We start from the raw sequence: 21071 nt of genomic DNA on the forward strand, positions 1-21071 counted from the left end.
ACTCCAGGAGAACATGATCACTCCCACCTAAGGATCCTACTACTTTCCCACCGTTTACCAGGTCATCCCTGTTGGTTAGGATCAATCTAAAATAGCTGACCCCCTTGTTATTAGTGTTTTTATTAATATTAGTGTTTTTAGGTTTTATTTTGCACTGTCCTACATTTTTCTTGAATGCCCTGCAGTGCCCTGTCCTCCTTTGCAGTGAGGACATCTGGTCGCCCTGCACTCAGTACCTGTTCTTTGCCAAGTGAACATAAAATCTTGCTTTGTTGTGCCAGGTAAGTTAAAAGAAATTTATAGGGACAGAATTTATTACACTTGACAACCTCTCCTGACTCTCTGAGGTCCTGACACCCCCCCCCCCAAAATGAAGGAACACTATTAGTTCTTATTAAAATATGTATGTTGGGGGGGGGGGGGAAACCTTTGCATTTGTTCAAGCCAGTATGGGTTTCTGGTTCAGTTATAACCACTATCTGAGTAGAAAGCAAGAAGATACACCAGTCCATGGCACTGCTTTAATAATACAAAAGGGGCAAAGACCCCAGGACGTTTTTGCCCTGCCACACAAGAGCATTTTATGCCTTATGAAATGGTGATGGGTCTGAAAACCATGCCTTATGAAAAGAGACTTGGGGGCTGGGTATGTTCAGCCTGGAGAAGAGACGGTTAAACGGTGATACAATAGCCCTGTATTAGTATTTGAAGAGCTTTTATATTGAGGATGGAGCAAGCTTGTTTTCTGCTGTTGCAGAGAATAGGACCCGGAACAATAGATGCAGACTACAGGAAAATAGATTCCTCCTCAACATTAGGAGGAACTTCCTGACAGAGCTGTTGGACAGTGGAATATGCTATTGCCTTGGAGTACAGTGGAGTCTCCTTTGGAGATTTTTAAACCATGGATGCTTGAATCCGTGTATAAAAAATCCATGCATAAGAAGGGCTGACTGTATATTCCTGCATGGCAGGAAGTTGGGCTGGATGACTCTTGTGGTCTCCTCCAATTCTATGATTCTACACGTTCATTCTGGAAATCTTTCACTATTCTTCTACACTGGAGTGTGGCTTTTGCCAGTTTGTTCCACACTTTAAAAGAAGCTGCAACTACAGCTGGTCAGCCAACTGGGACCCAATGTATTCTTTGGCAACACTTGGGCAGGGACACAGGAAACCTCTAGTGTTGGAGCAGTTCACTGGCAAAACCTGCCTGCCTGACAGTCCAAGGGAACATGAGCTGCAACTAAACTGTCCTGCTTAGGTTTTTGTGGTTTTTTTGGGCTATGTGGCCATGTTCTGGAAGAGCCACATAGCCCGAAAAACGACCAAAAACTGGATGCTAGCTGTGAAAGCCATTGGCTTTCCTGCTCAACTTAAAAGGGGTTGACCGAGTCCCATAGATGCCATTCATTGTATGTCAAATGAAGTCAGTGAAACTGTTGGCGTTATTGAGTATGTCAGAACTATTCCACTGACTGGCCGATGGCACCAGAGCCACAGAGCCTCTTCTTGTCAGGTATGTAGACCATAGTGGTAATTAAATACCCCTTGCAGATTATAATTTGAATTTATATATTTGGACAATTATTTTGGCCTACTGTTTACTTTTTAAAAAGCATGTAAATGTGGTATCACAATTACTTATTACTGGTCCTGGTTATTTCTTTACAAAAGATTCTGGCGAGCTGTTACGTTGGAAAAGATATTCAATCTCAAGTTGTTTTGTGGGTTTTTTGGGTATGTGGCTGTGTTGTAGAAGAGTTTATTCCTGATGTTTCGCCAGCATCTGTGGCTGGCATCTTCAGAGAATGCTGGCATGGAAGAGAGTGGGGTATATATACTGTTGGTTGAGAGGAGGTGATTTGCATGTTAATCTGTGTGTTGGTCTGTTGTTGAATGACAAGGTTTTAGGGTGGGAGGATATGCAAGGAGGATTTGTGTCTGCTTAATTAGTGGTCCATTGTCTGCTGAGAAATCCCCCTGACTCTGGGTGGTTTTCGTTTTCATTTGCTGGGCTTTGATTTTTGTATTTTTCAGGACTGGTAGCCAAACTTTCTTTACTTTCAGGGTTTCTTCTTTCCTGTTGAAGTCGTCTTGGTTTTTGTGGGTTTCAGTGGCTTCCCTGTGCATTCTGACCTGATAGTTGTTGACATGGTCCAGAATTTCAGTGTTTTCAAACAGCAATTTATGCCCAGGATGTTTTATTATAACGTGTTCTGCTACTGCTGATTTTTTCTGTCTGACCCTCAACCAACCAACAGTATATATACCCCGCTCTCTTCCATGCCAGCATTCTCTGAAGATGCCAGCCGCAGCTGCTGGCAAAACATCAGGAATAAACTGAATGGCTCCTGGGGAATGGAGCACTGAGGTGGGATACAAAATATACTTAGCCAACTCGTAAGGGAATGTAGAAAATATGTATACAGGATTATGTATTGTTTAAAATGTATATGTATGAACTTTAAAAAGGTAAAGGTAGTCATAGAATCATAGTTGGAAGAGACTGCAAGGGCCATCCAGTCCAACCCCATTCTGCCATGCAGAAATTCTCAATCAAAGCATCCCTGACAGATGGCCATCCAGCCTCTTGTTTAAAAACCTCCAGAGAAGGAGATTCCACCATTCTGAGGGGATTTGTTCCACTATCGAACAGCCCTCACTGTCGGGAAGTTCCTCCTAATGTTGAGGTGGAATCTCTTTTCCTGTAGCTTGCATCCATTGTTCTGTTCTCTGGAGCAGAAGAAAACAAGCTTGTTCCCTCCTCAATATGACATCCCTTCACATATTTAATCAGGGCACATATATGATAGCCTCTTCTCCAGGCTAAACATCCCCAGCTCTCTAAGTCGTTCCTCATAGGACATGGTTTCCAGACCCTTCACCATTTTAGTCGCCCTCCTTTGGACACATGGCTCCAGTTTCTCAATGTCCTTTTTGAATTGTGGTGCCCAGACATGAGACGAATGTCTAGTTGAAACCCCTAAGCCACTTCTGCATCAGTTTCAATTAAAATTTATAAATTAAAAAGAAGGAATAAGCTCTTCCAGAAGAGAGCCCCAGAGCCTGAACAACCCACACAAAAGACTATGGATGCCGGCCATGAAAGCCTTCAGCTTCCCCCTCAACATGAGGAGGGACCTCCTGACAGTAATGGCTGTTTGACAGTGGGACACACTTCCTTGGAGTGTAGTGGAGTCTCCTCCTTTGGAGGTCTTTAAAGAGAGTCTGGGGTCTGTATGTTGGGAGTGCTTTGACTGTGTATTCCTGCATGGCAGGGAGTTAGCCTGGGTGGCCCTTCTGGTCACTTCAACTCTATGATTCTACAAATTGAGCTTCAGCTGCCCTCCCTTTTCCCTCCAGTCTCTCTCATTCTGAGGGAATGAAGTTGAGAGTGAGACAGGAGAACCCAGAGGCCCCGCCCCTTTCCCCCTCAACCGTCGCGAGCGCGCAAACTGCTGCCTTTTATACTCATTTATATTTTGGAAAGCGGCAGATTCGCCACGTTGCCCTTCGGGTGAAAGAGATTTAATAATAATAATACCAACAACAACCCTGTGGCAGCCGGCTGCCTTCTCATTCACGTCGCCTGGCCACGGCTGCTAGCTAGATTTTTTTCCCCTCCGCCTTCCCTCCCCTGGTGTCGAAAGTGCTGACGAGGGAACGGCGCTCCGCGTCTCTGTCTTGCTGAGGAGGCCGCCTCCTCCTCCTCCTCCTCCTCCTCCTGGGTCGACGTGGAAGAAGAAGAAGCGAGGCCGCAGCTTCCGGGTGAACGACGGCGGCGGCGGCGGCGGCGGCGGCCTTCGGGGTTTCTCTGAGGGGAAGCGGCGCCGGAGGAGTCCTCAGCCATGGGTGAGAAGGGGGCGGCCGAAAGGAGAGCCGCCGGGGAAGGGAGCCACGGGCAAAGAATGGCTGCATCCACGCTCTTTGCTGTGGAATTCTGGGAGTTGGAGTTCGTTGTGGGGCTCAAAAGGGCACTCGGCCTCCTGGGAAGAACCCTGCGGGGCTATGGCTGCATGGAGGCAGCAGGCAGTTGTACTTCCCCCAGGAGACAGAGCTCTCATCCGGAGAGGCCCTTCTCGAGGCCCTTCCTTCCACTCTCTCAGGCTGAGTTTAGGGAGAGCAAGAGAAGAGAGCCTCCTCCTTCTTCCTCTTAATTCATTTATACACAATCCTTTACAAAGAAAAAACAAAAAGACAAATGCAAACAAATGCACGACTGCAACAAGAGACACAGCACCCATCGCATACTCATACCACAAATCACCTCTCAGTATAAAAACTCAGAAATATACCATTAAGTTACTTCCAGGACAAGCTAAGATGGCCTGATCATCTATATCTATATCCCTACAAGGTATCCATACTTGATAAGACTCTAATGGACATATAGGCCTGTTACAGACTGCCAAAATAAAGCTACTTCGGGTCTCTTTGGAGGTATGCTGTTTAAATGATGCATGCATCCTAAGAATCCGGAAGCTGCGCCAAAGCTGCACTCCAGTGCTTAGGAATGGAGTGTGGCTTTGGCACGACCTCCGGACTCTTAGGACCCATGCATCATTTAAACAGCATACCTCCAAAGAGACCCGAAGCAGCTTTATTTTGGCAGTCTGTAACAGGCCATAGAGAATATGCTGTGCTGGATATGCTATCTAGCATAGTGTGTTAAAAATTAATACTGCAAAACAAATCAAAGCATGGCCAACCCTCTTTAGTCTTCTCAACTGGTTTCTGATTGAGAAATCAGAAGAGAGCCTTCTTAGAATCATGGGATTGTAGAGTCGGAGGAGACCATGAAGACCATCCGGTCCAACCCCCTTCTGCCATGCAGGAACTCTCCATCAAAGCACCCCTGACAGATGGCCCTCCAGCCTCTGCTTAAAGGCCTCCAAGGAGGGAGAGCCCATTGTTGAATGGCTCTTCCTGACGTTGAGGCGCAGTCTCCTTGGTGGCATCCCTTTGGGACTCCTTCCTCAGGGACCAGGATGGCTCCATCCTTGCTCTCCTGCCATCAGCAACTGAAAGCATTCTTGGCCCATCAGGCTTTCAGGAACTGAACAGGATGGGCTTTTCATGATGCTCTGTTATTTTATGCTTCCTAGAGTCATTAGTTTTAATGTTTTTCATATTTTAGCTCCATAACTTGTTTAATTGCTTTTCAGATCATTTATATTTTTATTTTTGTGTAGTTTTTGATCTGTGCTACTTTTTAAATTCTGTTGTTTGCCGTCTTGAGTCCCGTTTTTGGGAGAAAATTGGGATATAAATGAATGATGATGATGATGATGATGATGATATGCACTACATCAGTGAACAGTTTGGTTTATCCACTGTTATAATTCCTTCATTTTTCTAAAGGTTGGGAATAAAACTCAGGTCTGATTGTGTTATGGGGGAAATGTTAACTACTTGTATCTGCATACCTATGTGATGACATGTTTCTTGGCTTGTGAGAGCCAATTTCCGCTTGTCCATCAGGGGGAAAAATAGAGGGATGGAAGGGGAGAGAAATGCATTTGAAGATTTGTAAGTTGTGGTTGTTGATTAATGTTCATTAAGGCTTTTACATAGGAGCAACTTAGGGAGCTGTGTATGTTTAGCCTGGGGAGGAGAAGAAGGGTTAAGATGTGATACGAAAGCCATGCTCAAATATTTGAAGGGATGCCACTTCAAGAATGGACTAAACTTGCTTTCTGCTGCTCCAGAAACGAGGACACAGAGCAAAGAGTTCATGCTTCAGGAAAAGAGGTTCCACCTCAACATTAGGAAGACCTTCCTGACAGTAAGAGCTGTTCAGCAGTGGAATACGTTCCTTCAGAGATTGGTGGGGTCTCCTTCTTTGGAGGCTTTTAAACAGAAACTGTATGGCCATCTGTCGGGGGTGCTTTGTGTATTCTTGCATAGCAGGGAATTGAATGGGTGGCCCTTGCAGCTTCTTCAAACTCTGTGATTCTAGGATGCACTTAGTTATCTTTGTATATTGCAGCAAATCGTTGTGGGATGTGTGTGGTGCTTGCTCCAGCCTTCCTCTTTGGTGCTCATTTGGGGAGATCCTCCTTCACCCACCTTCAAACCTGTCACATTGAGCAGGGTCCTGTTAGACTCCATATAGCATCCTTGAGGGTCCTGGAACGGCTGCCAGGGGACAGAAAAAGTCCTTACCATCTCATTTGTAAATGACAAAATCTGGATTCAGGACAACCGGTACACAGTGGGTGAAATCCTGTAACAAACTTGAAGACACAATGTTGCAGCTGTTAACTCGCCATCTGACCCCTGAAAGGTACCTTAAAAGCCAGTTAGCCATCCAGGGTGGTGGAGGTCTCTGTTGCTGCCAATCGGGGCACTGCAGGATGACAGGACCAGCCTCTTCCTGCCACCAAGTAAGTGACTCTGCTGTGAACAGTTGTAACAGGTTCTGCGGGGATCTGTGCTTCTGCTCCCTGCAGTGTTCCTCGCTGGTGGGAGGGGGCTGGCCATGTCATCATGCACTGCTCTGCTCCAACCTCTCTCACCTTGGACCCCTGACTAGTTTTTATGGTGGGTTTCAGGGTCATGGCATTTTAGTGCCATGATCACAAATGAGACTATGAAGCAGTAACAATGTTCTAAGTCTATGCCAGCCTATATGTTTGTATTAGTCGAGTTGATATTAAGACAAATGCTTCAAACAAATCATGAGTTCTTCCTCAAATTTCATGAGAACAAATTAGAAGCTGCCACTCCCAGATGATACAATAAAACCAACCAACTGCAAGTGGAAGTGGTGGAGCAGCACCCACCAGCGTTGGGTTCATTCATGACAAGCCTGGATTTCCTTGACCTGTAACTTGTCATGTTGTGTGAGTGCTTCTTGTGGGTGAATTTGAATGTTGCAATAAGACATCTTAGGTTCACATGTTCCTCTTCACATTATTAATAGTGTGGCCTTGTGTCTTAATTATAATTTGTTTAAACAAGCTACATTCATAACGCATAGCTTGAAGTTGAGTTGTTTTAACCTATCATTAAGATGAACAGTTTTTCTAGATGAAAGATCAAACTGTTTAAACCCCTCCCCTCCATGCGGCAAAAGTGTTCAGTGTTACTGATTGCACTGAAGAAAGGAATCTCTGAACCCAATAATCGCTGTGGATTGTTCTAGTAGACCATGATTTATTGTAATAGTGGAAACAGGTTGTTATAGTCTAGTGTAAGCAAGGAGCAAGAAGCTCCCTTATTCAGAGCATGTAAAGTTTATCAGGCAGAGTGGGAATTGATAATAATGAATTCAGGGATGAGAGAAATGGAACAAAAACAGGGCTACTGAGAGTAATGAAAGGAAGAACTAGTATGCTGAGAGGTTTTCTGAGATTTGTTAAACCATTTAAAAAATCTAGAAAGAGATGATCCCCTCTGCAAAAAGCTGTGAGGCTAAGCATGCTCAGTTACCCCAGAATATTGTAGCCCAATTGGAAAAGAAAAACAGAATGGTGAGGGAAGGGAAGGACCTGTTAGTTGAAAGCATGGTTGGCTAACTGCATCCATAACAGGCGAACTACATTGCAACATTTTCTTGCAGGTCTACATTCAGTATTATCATTTGGAACTTGCAATAAGATACTGTTCTGTCCAGCTAGACCACTGACTGTCTTGTTTTTGCATTGGCATAAGTGCATACCATCTTGGAAGCATGTTAGTAAAATTCTTAGTAAAAAAATGCTGCTGGACATTGTTAAGTAATGTGAAGAATCCAGTTTTAATGGTAATTATTTTTCTCTGTAGGTGGCTTCTTTTCAACCATTTTCTCCAGTTTATTTGGTACACGGGAGATGAGAATTTTGATCTTGGGATTAGATGGAGCAGGAAAAACAACCATTCTCTACCGGTTACAAGTTGGTGAAGTTGTGACTACCATTCCTAGTAAGTGTTTGAAATGAAATGTGATAGATTAGCATGTAATGCAATCATCTATTTTCTGTTTATTCATTCATTATTTAATGTGTGCATGTCACAAGCTTAGACGACCATTGAAATTCAGTTGAAACTGATGTAATTGATATAACTTTGAGAATATATTTTAGACCTTTGAAGCATTCATAGGGAAAACTATTTGAAAAATACATGACTGTTAAACTCACTTTTAGTTCCTTCCCCTGAGAGGAAAACAGATTCTTGCAATAGTAATAGTAATAATAATAATAATAATAGGTTTTATTTATATACCACCCAATCAATAGGAATCCGAGCGATTCTCGCCCATATTTTTCCACTCCTTCACTTACCTTTTTAAACAAACTTTAATTTGTTTTATGAATCTGAGTGTCAAGTCAGACTTTCCAAATATAGAATACAGGTTGAGTATCCTTCATCTGAAATCCATGGGACCAGAAGTGTACAAAATGAGAGATGGGACCAAAGTCTAAATACAAAATTCGTTTGTTTCATATACATTATATTCATAGCCTGAAGGTAATTTATACAGTATTTTTAATCATTTTGTGCATGAAACAAAGTTTGTGTACACTGAACCATCAGAAAGCAAAGGTGTCACTATCTCAGCCTCCCGTGGGGAAAAAAGGATTTTGGACCATTTCATATTTTTGTATAAGAGATAGTCAGCTTGTATATTAGTCTGTCAGTAGACAAGAAATAAACTGCATCATTTTATATTTGCGTATTTGGATTGCAACAAACAATATTCTGGACTTCAGAGTTTTTAACATAGCCTGATAAATTGATTTTCTCTTCCAGCAATTGGTTTCAACGTTGAGACAGTAACATACAAGAATCTGAAGTTTCAAGTCTGGGACTTGGGAGGGCAGACAAGCATCAGGTATAGCATATCTGATAACATCTGGCATGCCAACTGGCTGTGAACACAGGGCATGATTTTTGAAGTATTTAACTGAATTCTTGGGGTTTCTTAAACAGATAAAAATAGCTTTTTTTGTTTCATTGCTTTTAAAAGCTACATAAGATTAGACAGATTGAACATACTGTATTTCTATTGTTAGTGTAAATAAAACAAATATTAATAGGTTCTGAAAAGTGTCAGAATTTGAAAAAATAATGTATTGATGATTTACTTATATTTATTACAAATTAATGGACAATAGGTGCTCATTAATCTGTGACTTTGAAAGGACCGTGACTGCCTTAGCTGAGATTTATTCTGGCCACAAGATTGCATAATAATCAAAAACAAATTATATTTTAAAGGAACATATGTGCTAGCAATTTAGTTTGATGCTGAAAAGAAAATGGAAGACATAAATAGAACAGAAATTTCACCAACTTCACTTTTTCACTCAAATTAGTTGTAATCTACATACATTTAGGTGACTTTTCTTCAAGGGTCAAGCACACACATAGGCTTAAATTCTATTGGATTTATCTGTGTGTTGGCACACCATTCAGCAATTGATTTAATGGGTCTACTGTAGTTTAGACAAGCCAACAGGGTTCCAGGGATAGAAAGTGATAGTTCTTATTAGCATGCATTTTAAACACTATAATATTGTTTATATTCCAGGCCATATTGGAGATGTTACTATTCTAATACAGATGCAGTCATCTATGTAGTGGACAGCTGTGACAGAGACAGAATTGGAATTTCAAAGTCTGAGCTTGTTGCCATGTTGGAGGTAGGAAATGAGAGGTTTACACATATGATAGTTCCAGTTATAAGACAGGTCCAAGCTGGATTTCTCTGCTTCTGCCAGAACTCTTCTTCCCTCCTGCAGTTCTACATGCATCCTTTGAGAACAGCTGTTGATTTTGTCAGGAGCAGTATGATCCGTGTTAACTCCTTAATTGGATCCTGGCCATTGCCTTTAAGATTAGTAAAACAATTATGAAGTATCTAATATTAATATTATTTTTATTTATATTATTGTCTCTTTCCTTCCTTCCCTCCCCCCTCCCTCTTTTCCTCCTCATCTCGTCCCCTGCTTACTTCCTAAGTCCGGCTTCCTCCGCAACGGCTTCTCCTTTGAGCTGAAAAAATCCAAGCATTGCCAAGGAGAGGCCTGGACCGACGACCCACGCCTCTCCTCGGCGCGGCTTGGACTCCTTCAGCCCGAAGGGAGTTTGAGGACTCCCTTTGGGCTGAAGGAAACTAAACCTTGCCGAGAAAAGGCGTGGGCCACCCCAAGGGAGTCCTCAAACTCCCTTGGGGCTGAGGCACTCCAAGCCGTGCTGAGGAGAGGTGCGGCCCGTTGGCCCAGGCCTCTTCTCAGCGAGGCTTCGTTTCCTTCAGCCTGAAGGGAGTCCGAGACATTGGATAATCGGGAAGTCGGATAACCAAAAGTCGGATAATTGAGACTCTACTGTAAATGCATTTTTTTCCACTTCCTCTCTGCGAATAATTTCAGTTCAGCCTTTATTCAGTCCAGTCCATTTTACTGTGTACCTTCTTGGTTGCTTAGGATCTGCATACGCCTACAGCTTAAAAATGAAAAACAGTTCTCCAAACCACCTCTAGTGTCTTTCTAGATAATGCATATAATTTTCATTACTAAATGAAACTTGGTGAAATGTGGAGTGAACTAATCTGCTGCTTCTTTTAGGAAGAAGAACTAAAGAAAGCTATTTTAGTGGTGTTTGCAAATAAACAAGATATGGAACAAGCTATGACTCCTACAGAGATGGCAAATGCACTTGGACTTCCAGCTCTGAAGGACAGAAAATGGCAGATATTCAAAACATCTGCAACCAAAGGCACTGGACTCGATGAGGCAATGGAGTGGTAAGTACCAGTGCATTTAATTGATTACCATTTATGGTTGCTTACCTGTAACTGTGATTCTTCGAGTGGTCATCTGTGCCATCACACAATTGGATTTTGCACCTGCGCACAGACTCCATTTGGAAAGCTGAAAAGCTGAGCAGATTGGCAGGACCCCTGCCAACTCCCATGTACTGAGCATGTCCAATCTAGTTCCTCCTTCAATTTGAGTCCGCCGCAGAAAACCAGCACGGACCTGAGGGGAGGTAGGGCGGGTTTGTGTGAGGGCACAGATGACCACTCGAAGAACCACAGTTACAGGTAAACAACCTTTTCTTCTTCGTGGTCTCTGTGCCTCACACAATAGGGTGACAAAAAAGCTTACCTGTGGCAGGTGGGAAGGTCACTGCAGAATTGAAGAAAGCACAGCATGGCCAAAACTGGTTCAGGAGCAACCCGAAGGAGATGTTTCTCTTGTGGCAGTTGAAAGAGAACTGAAGGAGGAGCTAGATTGGCGGGATTGGGCATGCTTACTACATGGGAATGAACGGGGCTTCTGCCAATCTGCTCAGCTTTTCAGCTATCTTAATGGAGTCTCTGCGCGACACAAAACCGTGTTGTGTGAGGCACAGAGACCACGAAGAAGAAGCACAGATTACAAGATGACTTGTTGTAAACAAGGATTCATTTACTGCTCTGTAAAAACAGTACATCTATTTTTCTAGGTTGGTGGAGACTTTGAAGAGCAGACAGTGAAATGGACTTGAAGTTTGCTTTCCACAGTCAGGACAATGAATGCAATGCTGTAAATAGGACTGACAGAATATTTACCTTTTGAAAAGGGAGGGCGGTGAGGTCTGTGAATTGTAAATCACACTGAATCAACAATGCTTGTCTTATACTGTGTTTGCTGCATTTCTTTTAACTTGTATAAGTTATGTGTAACATCAATTTTTATGACAGTCATATAATCAAAAATACACCATGAAATAAATAATTGGGGGAAAACTTTGTTACTGAGAACTGAGTGTTTGAAACTATTTAACACTAATAAATATTTAACTACCACATGTTTGATTTTTCCCCCCTTGTTTAATGTGAGTCCTCTATAATTTGTTCATTTTTGCAGTTGGTAACCTGGTTATTTTGAGTGGCAGTTTGAATGATGAAGACCTTTAGAAGAAAGTGTCCTAAAATGGGTAGGCAACCTATGAAGCCAATTTTTTCTTTCAAAGACTACCCATGTAAAAAAAAAAAAATCTCCCAAGTGGTAAAGTGTAAACACATAAGCCCTCTGGCATTCTGTGGGGAATTACATTAACCAAACCAAGAGGTTCTCCAGTTACCGTAACAAGATTGTTCAATGTACTGAGCTCTATAAAGGCAGTTATGGTGGTATCACAGGAAAGCCAAATATTCTACATTAACCTTGCTTAAGCCACTGCCTTAGTTTGGATCAAGCATGACTTTAAAATTATGAATTAAAAGCCGCAGAGAATCAGGTAAATTTAGCTCTAGGTTACATGAAAATCCAGAATATCTCCCTTTTCTGGAATGAGAACAGCTAGCGCAGAAATGGTTGAAATGGTCTAAAGGAATGAGTAAACCACATATTAAAAGATTTTTAACACCTGATTGAAAAAGTAATCACACAGTGAACGCTATATAGTTTTAAGGTGCCTTAAGCACATTTAATTAGAAAAAGACAGTTTGTATTACTGTACAATGTGAAAAGATTAGCAAAAAAAAGGTCGCTGTCATAAACATTCTCTAACTGCAATGTTAGAATTATTTTCCAGCAGCATTATCAGTTAAACAGAGTGTGTAGCAATTAAAATTACAAATAAATAATTTGGAATTTATAGTAACTTCATTAAGAGTTCTCCTTTGCAACAGTTTTGAATATCAAAATACGAGGTTCTGTGTATCTTGAGTGATATTAACTTCACTGAAATTATCTCCCAGCTAGAACTTTTTGGGCAAAAGGTCCTAGTGAAGTTCTTACTTTGGCAAACATTCACAAATTCCCCACCCACAGTTCTGTACACATTAGAAGCCATTAATGTCATACACATCATGAATGGTATTTCACTCCACCATTGCAAGGTCTTTTAATGTGTTACTTCTTGGTTTTTTGGCTTTGTAACCAGGCCTCAGGAATTCTATTTTTCTTTTCTTTGCCTCAGTTTTATTCTTGTGTCTCTTTAATTTCTTCTTGGCAGCAATGTCAGGATTAGCAACAGCCTAAACAGGAAATAAAACAAAATATGAGAGTTATACTTCTGCTATATATTCTGAACTTGTCTGCTTGAAATACAAGTTCTCATGTTAAGTGGAGCTCATTGTTTTTAAACCAGTGTAGATGCACTGACCTGCAGGGCTCGCTGTTTCTTTCTGATAGCTCTCTTCTGACTAGCTTGTTTTTGTACAGAGGCAAAAGCAATTGAGAAGGTCTGCAGCCCAACCAATTTCTTCAGCAGCTCTATAATTTCCTGGGCAAGATTTTTCAGTGTTGGATCTAGCAAAACAATAGGACATCTGATTATACAAAACCTAATGGTTCACAGCTGAACTGAGGAATGACATTGTTATTAAGCAGTAGAAAAAATGCACACCCTAAACGAAAGTTAATCCAGAAAGGTATGGCTGAGAGGCAGCTGCGATGTCATCATCTCCATAGCTGTATCTCCCCTTGCTACCTCCCAAACCCTCTCCCCAACAAAGGAATGTGTGAAGTGCTAAAGAGTGGGACTGTGAGTGATGGCACAGGAAGGCATCTCTTGATAGTAGGGGGCAATGGGCCCCTGTGGAGTTCTGTCCCAGCTGCTTTTTTGCAAGGTGCCCTGCTACCAGGAGACAGCTGGATGAGTCACTGCTCAATGTGACACTTTCCAGTGCCCCAGAAATTCTTCTGAGGGAACAGTATGGCATCATTTAAAAGGTAAACTTTGGGGAGAACATTTGGTTGTTGAAATGGTCAGGCTTACAACATTATAATTACTGAACAGGGTGACAACTGTTTTTCTCTATTTTAAATTTTAAGTTTCCTTTGTCAGACCCACAAAATCCTCACATTTGAATGACAAGTTGAAGGGGTCCACAGAGGTCCCTAAAGCAAAATGCATGTGGTATTTAAAGCTTTCCCCATACAAGGCCAGTCCAAGTGGCCTCAATTATTTAGACAGGGTGATGGTGTAATACAAAGTGGCAACTGAAGTAAAGAATCTTCCTGTATAAAGTGGAAATGCTTCAGGCCAGACACGAGTGTAAAATTTCTTACCTTGTTCTGCATAGGTGCTGCTGAGTTCTCTATACAGAGGGCCAATGATAGTTGGAAGGTATGGCTTTACCCTGTCCTTTCCAAGGTCTACTGCAATGGCACCAAGGAATTTAAAGATGCAGGTTCTCTGAAAAACAACCATGTTTGGTCAAAATATTCATAATGAAAGAAAAAACACTGTGTAGGCTGTTTAGTGTTGGGAAGAATTGATTCTTGTTCAGAAAAAAATTAATTGTCCATCAACTCTGAAAAATAGCTTGGCTCTTCAAAATTTAATTCAAAGCCCTGCCACACTGCTGATTGTGACAACAGGTCTGTGTTGTAGTCTGATCGATGATCCCAACCAATTAAACCTATGCTTTCATCTCACATGCATACTAAAGTTATTTAATTTCATCAGTACTGTATATCTAAAGATTGTAGAGGAAAATCTTTCTACCCTTTGCAGATTCAATGCCAGGCAGACTGCTATGGCTGCATCTAAAGTACAAGGAGTCCTGGGAAATGCAATCAGTATCTATCATGCCAGTCATTTGGGGAGGGAGGAGGAGTAACCCCCTTCCCTCCCTCTATAGCAGCAAAGGTAAACAAGGTGGAAAGAGGTTTATCGATCGGTGAAAAAGACTGAATGTGATCTGACTCAGAACTGAGAGCATTATGAGCTCTCTTCAGATCCAAGTTAGTATTTCAACATCACATAATGCAAAAAGCAATCTTTTAAAGGAAACAGTTTTGATAAGGTTTCAAAATAATAAATCCATCTCCACTCCTAATTTTCATATACAGACCCACAGATAAAAGCAACAGCAGAGAAAAGAACCTCTTGATTTCCATATAATCATAGAGTTGAAAGTGACCAGAAGGGCCATCCAGTCCAACTCCCTGCCATGCGCAAAACTGCATTTTTTATCACTCTAGAAAGACAAAAGCTCAAACCAAAGGATTCAAATTCCAAGAAAGTTTATTTCAACTGAACAGGAGGAAGAACGCCTGTCCATTGTTTGACAGTAGTGTCTAGTATCTTGGAAGGGGGCAGACATGTCTTCACTGAAGATTTTAAAAGTTTGGATGGCTACCTTTCGGGTTTGCTTTAGCTCTTTATTCTTACTCTAGTGGGAGAAAGACCTGATGGCCCTGGGGCACCTTCGTCCACTCTATGATTCCAGTGACTTGTTGCAGATAGACTAATTTTGGACCACTTGCTGTGATGACTTTGTAACCTGGGCATGTTCCTGAAAGTGGAAGACAGTATTTGTGGAAGTAACACTGATTTAAAGACATACAAACCTTTAGAGGGTCTTTGGGTGAATATGCAGCTTCTCGTGATGCCATTATGAAGAGTTTCTTCATCATCCACAACAAAGTGGCTGGGCTTTTTTTCTCTTCAGCATCTTTTCCCTCTGTAGCCAGAGTATCATTCTCATCTTCACCTTCTAAGTCTTCCTGATCCTCAGTTTCATCACTGATCTCTTTGCTATCTTCTGGAGCAGGAACCAGAACATGCAATACTTTGGCTATAAAGAGCAAATTCTTTATAACCTAAAATATAAAAGAGAAACAAAAGCCATTTGTATACTTTCTAAAATACTGTACCAATAAAAGCTTTAGGTCAAACCTATCCAGTGCATGGTCTCCTGAGCAACCTAAAGGATGCAAGACGTGCATTGCAGATAACCTTTCAGATGCTCGATAAATCTCTTGTTTTGTCATTCCTGATGCTGGTTGCAAAAGCAAAATATTCATCAAGCATAGTGCCGGACCCTAATAAATGACTGGCTTGCCAGTGAAGACTCAAAGAGGTCTTCCTTAAGTGATGAACATATTAATACTACTGTTACAGAATTTTTATGTGATTCCTTTGGAGACTGAACTCATTACATTTTGGTGCTAATTGAAACCTTTGTTGTTCAAGTTTGGGGGACTCAGTGATCATGATTTTGGTTTAGTCTGTTAGATTTTGGGGAATTGTTGAGTTGTTTCATTTGTTTTACACTTGTTTTTATTCACTGGAATTTGAGACTGAAGTGTGTGTATATCCAAGGAAATGTACAGCAAAAAAAATCCTTACTTTCTGCTATAACTTCTTCAAGGTTGGGAATCATGTGTCATTCCAAAATGACCTGAATAGACTAGAAAGCTGGGCCAAAGCAAACAAAATGAACTTCAACAGGGAGAAATGTAAGGTACTGCACTTAGGGCGGAAAAATGAAATGAATAGATATAGGATAGGGGACACCTGGCTGAACGAGACTACATGTGAAAGGGATCTAGGAATCCAAGTAGACCACAAGTTGAACACAAATCAACAGTGTGATGCGGCAGCTAAAAAGGCCAATGCGATTTTAGGCTGCATCAATAGAAGTATAGTGTCTAGATCAAGGGAAGTAATAGTGCCACTTTATTCTGCCTTGGTCAGGCCCCACCTGGAATACTGTGTCCAGTTCTGGGCACCACAATTAAAAAAGGACATTGAGAAAGTGGAGCGTGTCCAAAGGAGGGCGACTAAAATGGTGAAGGGTCTGGAAACCATGTCCTATGAGGAACGACTGAGGGAGCTGGGGATGTTTAGCCTGGAGAAGAGAAGATTAAGAGGTGATATGATAGCCCTGTTTAAATACTTGAAAGGGTGTCATATTGAAGAGGGAGCAAGCTTGTTTTCTGCTGCCAGAGAACGACCCGGAACAATGGATGCAAGCTCCAGGAAAAGAGATTCCACCTCAACATTAGGAGGAACTTCCTGACAGTAAGGCCTGTTCGACAGTGGAACACATTCCCTCAGAGAGTGGTGGAGTCTCCTTCCTTGGAGGTCTTTAAACAGAGGCTGGATGGCCATCTGTGGGGGATGCTTTGATGGAGAGTTCCTGCATGGCAGGGGTTGGACTGGATGGCCCTTGTGGTCTCTTCCAACTCTACGATTCTATGATTCTATGTGGATGAACTATAACTCCAAGCATTTTTAGTCACTGGCTATGCTGACTAGGGCTACTGGGGCTTGCAGTCCAACAATATCTAGAAATCCACAATTCCCATCCCTGATTTACACAATGGGTTTCAGCCACCTCTCAACTTCAGTGTTGTACAAAGGAATCACTGCCAATCAGAAGCAACATCCAGTACCTTTACAGAGACTGAAACATTTTTACCAAAGAGGCTTTAGCATCTATTGGTCAGATGGTGGGAGGAATTATTGCTGTTAACTTTTTTTATACTGTTACAATTCAACAGGAGACTGCCACGTAAAGCTTTCTGCACAGCAACAACCTCAACTGCCTCTGTATTCACATGCCAAAGTGAGCTCTTGTTCACCTCACAGATACTAGAAATTTTTTTATATTTCTTCTCTTAAGAATATTCAGAGAAAATGTGTACCATCAACAACCCTGGAGGAAAGAGTTTGTTCTGGTATTCTGTCTGACCTGGTTGGGTTCAAGAGCTACTGGATCCCACGGCTATCCAGGATCTGTGTAAGGAAAGCTATAACACATGGAAAGGGTGGAATATAGCATTGTGGGCCTCTACAATTCTGTGCTCCTACATCTTCTATTTAAAATCATATTGCTAACCCATGTTGGGGGCAATGAGCTTACACTTTGTAAACCGCTTAGTACATTGGTAAGCGGTATAGAAATGTACTCGCTATTGCTATCTTTGGAAAATAGGAGGCAAACTAAAGTATGTAGAAGAGCCATTCCATTCCAGTACATCTATTATTAGACAAAGAAGTTTTTTTCCCAAACCACTAGCTGACCATCCTGAAGTATTTTAAATTTTTTATAAATACAATTAAAGGGCATACATTTATAAGTTTGTTATTATATTTTAAAAATCTTTTGCAGTGTAATTTTGATTCTCTGTATAAGACATAACATCTTGCACTGTCTTTTCAACTGTTTTATTTCAACGTACATTTCAAAACATGACAAGTCTGCAAAATACCTATTTAGTGCTTTACCTGTTCTCCGAGAGCTGGATCTAGAAATTTGGACTTCAGTTGATGACAGAAAGCTAAAGCAAGTGTTTTCATCTGTTAAGATAAAGAGTTGTGATTACATATGATACTGCAACATGAACAAAATGTGTTGCTTAATTCATAACGTTGTTAGTTTTATTACTATGATGACTGGCCTAGCCCCTCAAAAGCAGCCTAAAACTGAAAACTTAAAGGAGTAACTACTGAGTGTTGTGCAAATAGTTTGAGGGCTGGAATAGGGCTCTAGGAAACCAGGATTGAAATCTCTGCTTAGCTGTGGAAATGTACAGGGTGACCCTGGGCAAGTCACATGCTCTCAGCCTGAGATGAAAGCAACAGCAAATCCCCTCAACAAATCTTGTCAAGAAAACCCCTTGATATACTGAACCTAAGTTGGAAATTACTTGAAAGCACATGACAACAAACTATCAAGAGATGATAGTGAAATGATACCAAATGTTATCTGGTTTCTGTCTCAGAACTAGGGGAACTCAAAGCAAGCTTAGAATTTTAATCCTAACCTTTTTGTCTAATTCTTCTGTTAAGAAGGTAGCTGCTGATGATTCTGTTGTAGTTTCTTGGCTTCTTTCCAGTTTTCTCTTATTCCACTTATTAACAAGTTCTTCTGGCTTGTAAGTAGCAAACAATAAACCAAAGATCTGAGCAGAAGTCAGCCAAACCCAGCTGTGAGGGTACCATAAATGGGACTGGACATGACCTTCAGAAAAAGAAGCAATAACGCTTAAATTGGCTGTATTTGTATTCAGGAGAAAAGAAAAGGCCCTTTCACACATTGCATTCTTTCCCATGTGAATAGCCTTGGGCCCAGCGAATATGTCAAGTGCCAACTACATCTACAATAATGCAGTATAAAAAACTACTAACCCCAAATGTTGCTCAGAACTTCATTGTGTTTAGCTAGTTCAATAATGTTGCACTCCTTGATGAGTTTAATGATCAAGTTGAGAAAGCTGAACAGCAATCTGTCTGCTGCCTTTTCTTCAGTCTCTTCTGTAACCTTTAAAAAATGCAACAATATACAGTGGTATGAGAACATTCTGCCAATTTAACAGCATATAAGTAGTGAAGAAGTTTCAATTGAAGACACAACAGTTTCATATTAGATTCAGCCTAATTATACTACAGAATCTTCTGTTTTGGTTCAAGAGCTTGAGGTAAAGTTGGAAGACACTCAAGGGAATAATAGAAAATACCAGTAAGGCTGCTATCAGTAAGTGCACCTAGGTTGAATACAGATTTAAATGAATACACCTGGTCTAAAAGGTACAGACTTCCCTTCTTTCACCTAGTTATTCTGCAAACCATTCAGAATGCTACACAGGTTCTGAGGATTCTTTGGGACAGAGAGTTCCCTAAAGTGATTCCTTCAGGCAGATCCTGGATCTAATTCACTTGGTTGGCCCTAAACCAAAATGGGTGTGACTCCCAATGGTCTAGGTGCCACTTTTTTACCCCCAGGAGCTGTCACATTCAACACTACACTCAGAAATGTCAAAACCATTTTTAAAATCCAAATCACCTTCTGTTTACTTTTTAAAATATTCTTATACAGGAAGGTTGGGGATCTATACTCTGTTTTAGTATATAATGACTATTTCTGGATGCCTCCAGTAGCATTTTTTTATTTTGTTAAAAACAACTGTAGGGCTGGAAACAGCTGGGGGAGCATACTGTGCTTACCTTGTTCTAGTTTCCCTCCCACATTACCGCAAACAAACATTGGAATCCTTAAATAGGAAGGTTACACACCTATTCCGCATAAATTATGTCCTCAATGTGAAAAGAAATGAACATTGTAAACTTTCTTTAGCATGGGAACAAAAAGTACCCACAAAAAAAGAAGAAAAAAAGATGGTTACAGTAACCTACATGGAGTTACCATAGAATTATCCATCTGCTTTGATGGCCCTGTAAAGTTTTCTCTCATTACCACAAAGGCTGCACAAAAAAGGATCCCTTCTGAGAACCACTGGAAATGCAAAAGGGTGGGATGTTACCTTCTTCACAGGCTGGTCCTAGAGATTGCCTTTCAAAGAAGTGTACATACTAATAGGAATCATCCTAGCAGTCTCTCACCTTGCATGTGGCTGCTAAAGGATTGCTCTACGCTTTCCTAACAGCCATATTTCAGATCTTACAGGACCGATGGACTGAAGCTGTCGCTCTACCAATGGATAGCTTATCACTGAAAATGAAGTATGGAGGCTTACAGAGCCATGTGGAATCTGAAGACACTTAATGCCCCGTGAGGAAAAACATTTCATCTCACAAGTATCAGTATCTCACAAGTATCAGTTTAAAGAATGAAAGCCACTACCCATACCCCTAGCATTATCTGTTAAGTATGAAAAAAGACTGTTTCTAAAAAAATGATAAATAATTCAACTCTTCCTCTCTTTGAAGAATGACGTGTAAACAACAGGAAAGAAGTGCAGCGTCTGTCAGATTCTTTTGGCAGGTTCCCTTTGTGAACAGATGTTGTCTGTGAACAAGCTCCAATCCTGCCAAGTAATGAGTCACTTTGCCTTGTTTTATGGGCTTCATCTGTCTCTTCAGTCTCCCTTTTTCAATTTTCTACAAATATTGACTCTAATTTAATCACTTACTTCTTCAAAATTGGAAGGATGGATTTCTCTCTCAATAATTGGGAGGATGGTTCCAAGTCTTTTCTCAAATTCAACTCCCTCAACCTCAACAAATGCGCCACAGGCTTGAGCAGCTAACCTCTTGTGCACACTCTGTCAACAGAAACATCACATTAGTGGTGGACTTTACAAAGATGTGTGAGGTAAAACAGCAATTCTTCCAAGGAGATTCTGTAGATTCTTTTTGCATTAACAGAGTTTCCTTCTGAGAGTCTACCAAGTTGTAACAGGAGGTAAGAACATGTCTGTCTGGGAACAGTCAGCTAACTGAGGTCTATGAAGGAAGAAAAACTCAAGGTGGTGCAGCTGCCTTCTCAAAAAAGCACTCAGCCAAGGCTCAGAGCTCAGATACCAATTCCACAAGAAACTGGCCTAATCACAAAGGCCCAATAAATTACTATTTTCCTCTTCTACTAGGAAGGGAAGTTTAGCAATATAATT

General features: G+C 41.2%; 2 protein-coding genes across 2 annotated transcripts in view; one reads left to right on the top strand and one right to left on the bottom strand.

Annotated features, from left to right (window-relative positions):
• Positions 1–3701: 3701 nt before the first annotated feature.
• Positions 3702–11784, top strand: LOC149312054 (ADP-ribosylation factor-like protein 1). Its single transcript, XM_089523852.1, has 6 exons — positions 3702–3855; positions 7771–7908; positions 8740–8821; positions 9521–9632; positions 10557–10735; positions 11440–11784. Exons 1-6 carry the CDS (start codon positions 3852–3854, stop codon positions 11468–11470), a joined length of 546 nt encoding a protein of 181 aa, XP_089379978.1. The 5' UTR covers positions 3702–3851; the 3' UTR covers positions 11471–11784.
• A 596-nt stretch (positions 11785–12380) lies between these two features.
• LOC149312055 (small subunit processome component 20 homolog) overlaps positions 12381–21071 on the bottom strand; it is an 81780-nt gene continuing 73089 nt past the window's right edge. Inside the window, exons 55-62 of the mRNA XM_089523854.1 lie at positions 20592–20723; positions 18850–18982; positions 18486–18682; positions 17947–18018; positions 15282–15533; positions 13995–14121; positions 13087–13232; positions 12381–12958 (exon numbers count right to left, since the gene is read on the bottom strand). Coding sequence (XP_089379980.1) covers positions 12803–12958; positions 13087–13232; positions 13995–14121; positions 15282–15533; positions 17947–18018; positions 18486–18682; positions 18850–18982; positions 20592–20723 — 1215 coding nt within the window. The 3' untranslated portion in view covers positions 12381–12802. The remainder of the gene's footprint in view (positions 12959–13086; positions 13233–13994; positions 14122–15281; positions 15534–17946; positions 18019–18485; positions 18683–18849; positions 18983–20591; positions 20724–21071) is intronic.

The sequence above is a fragment of the Sceloporus occidentalis genome, unplaced genomic scaffold (genome assembly GCF_023333645.1).
Source record: "Sceloporus occidentalis isolate IW3139 unplaced genomic scaffold, rSceOcc1.0.p SCAF_5, whole genome shotgun sequence".
NCBI classification, from domain to species: domain Eukaryota; kingdom Metazoa; phylum Chordata; class Lepidosauria; order Squamata; family Phrynosomatidae; genus Sceloporus; species Sceloporus occidentalis.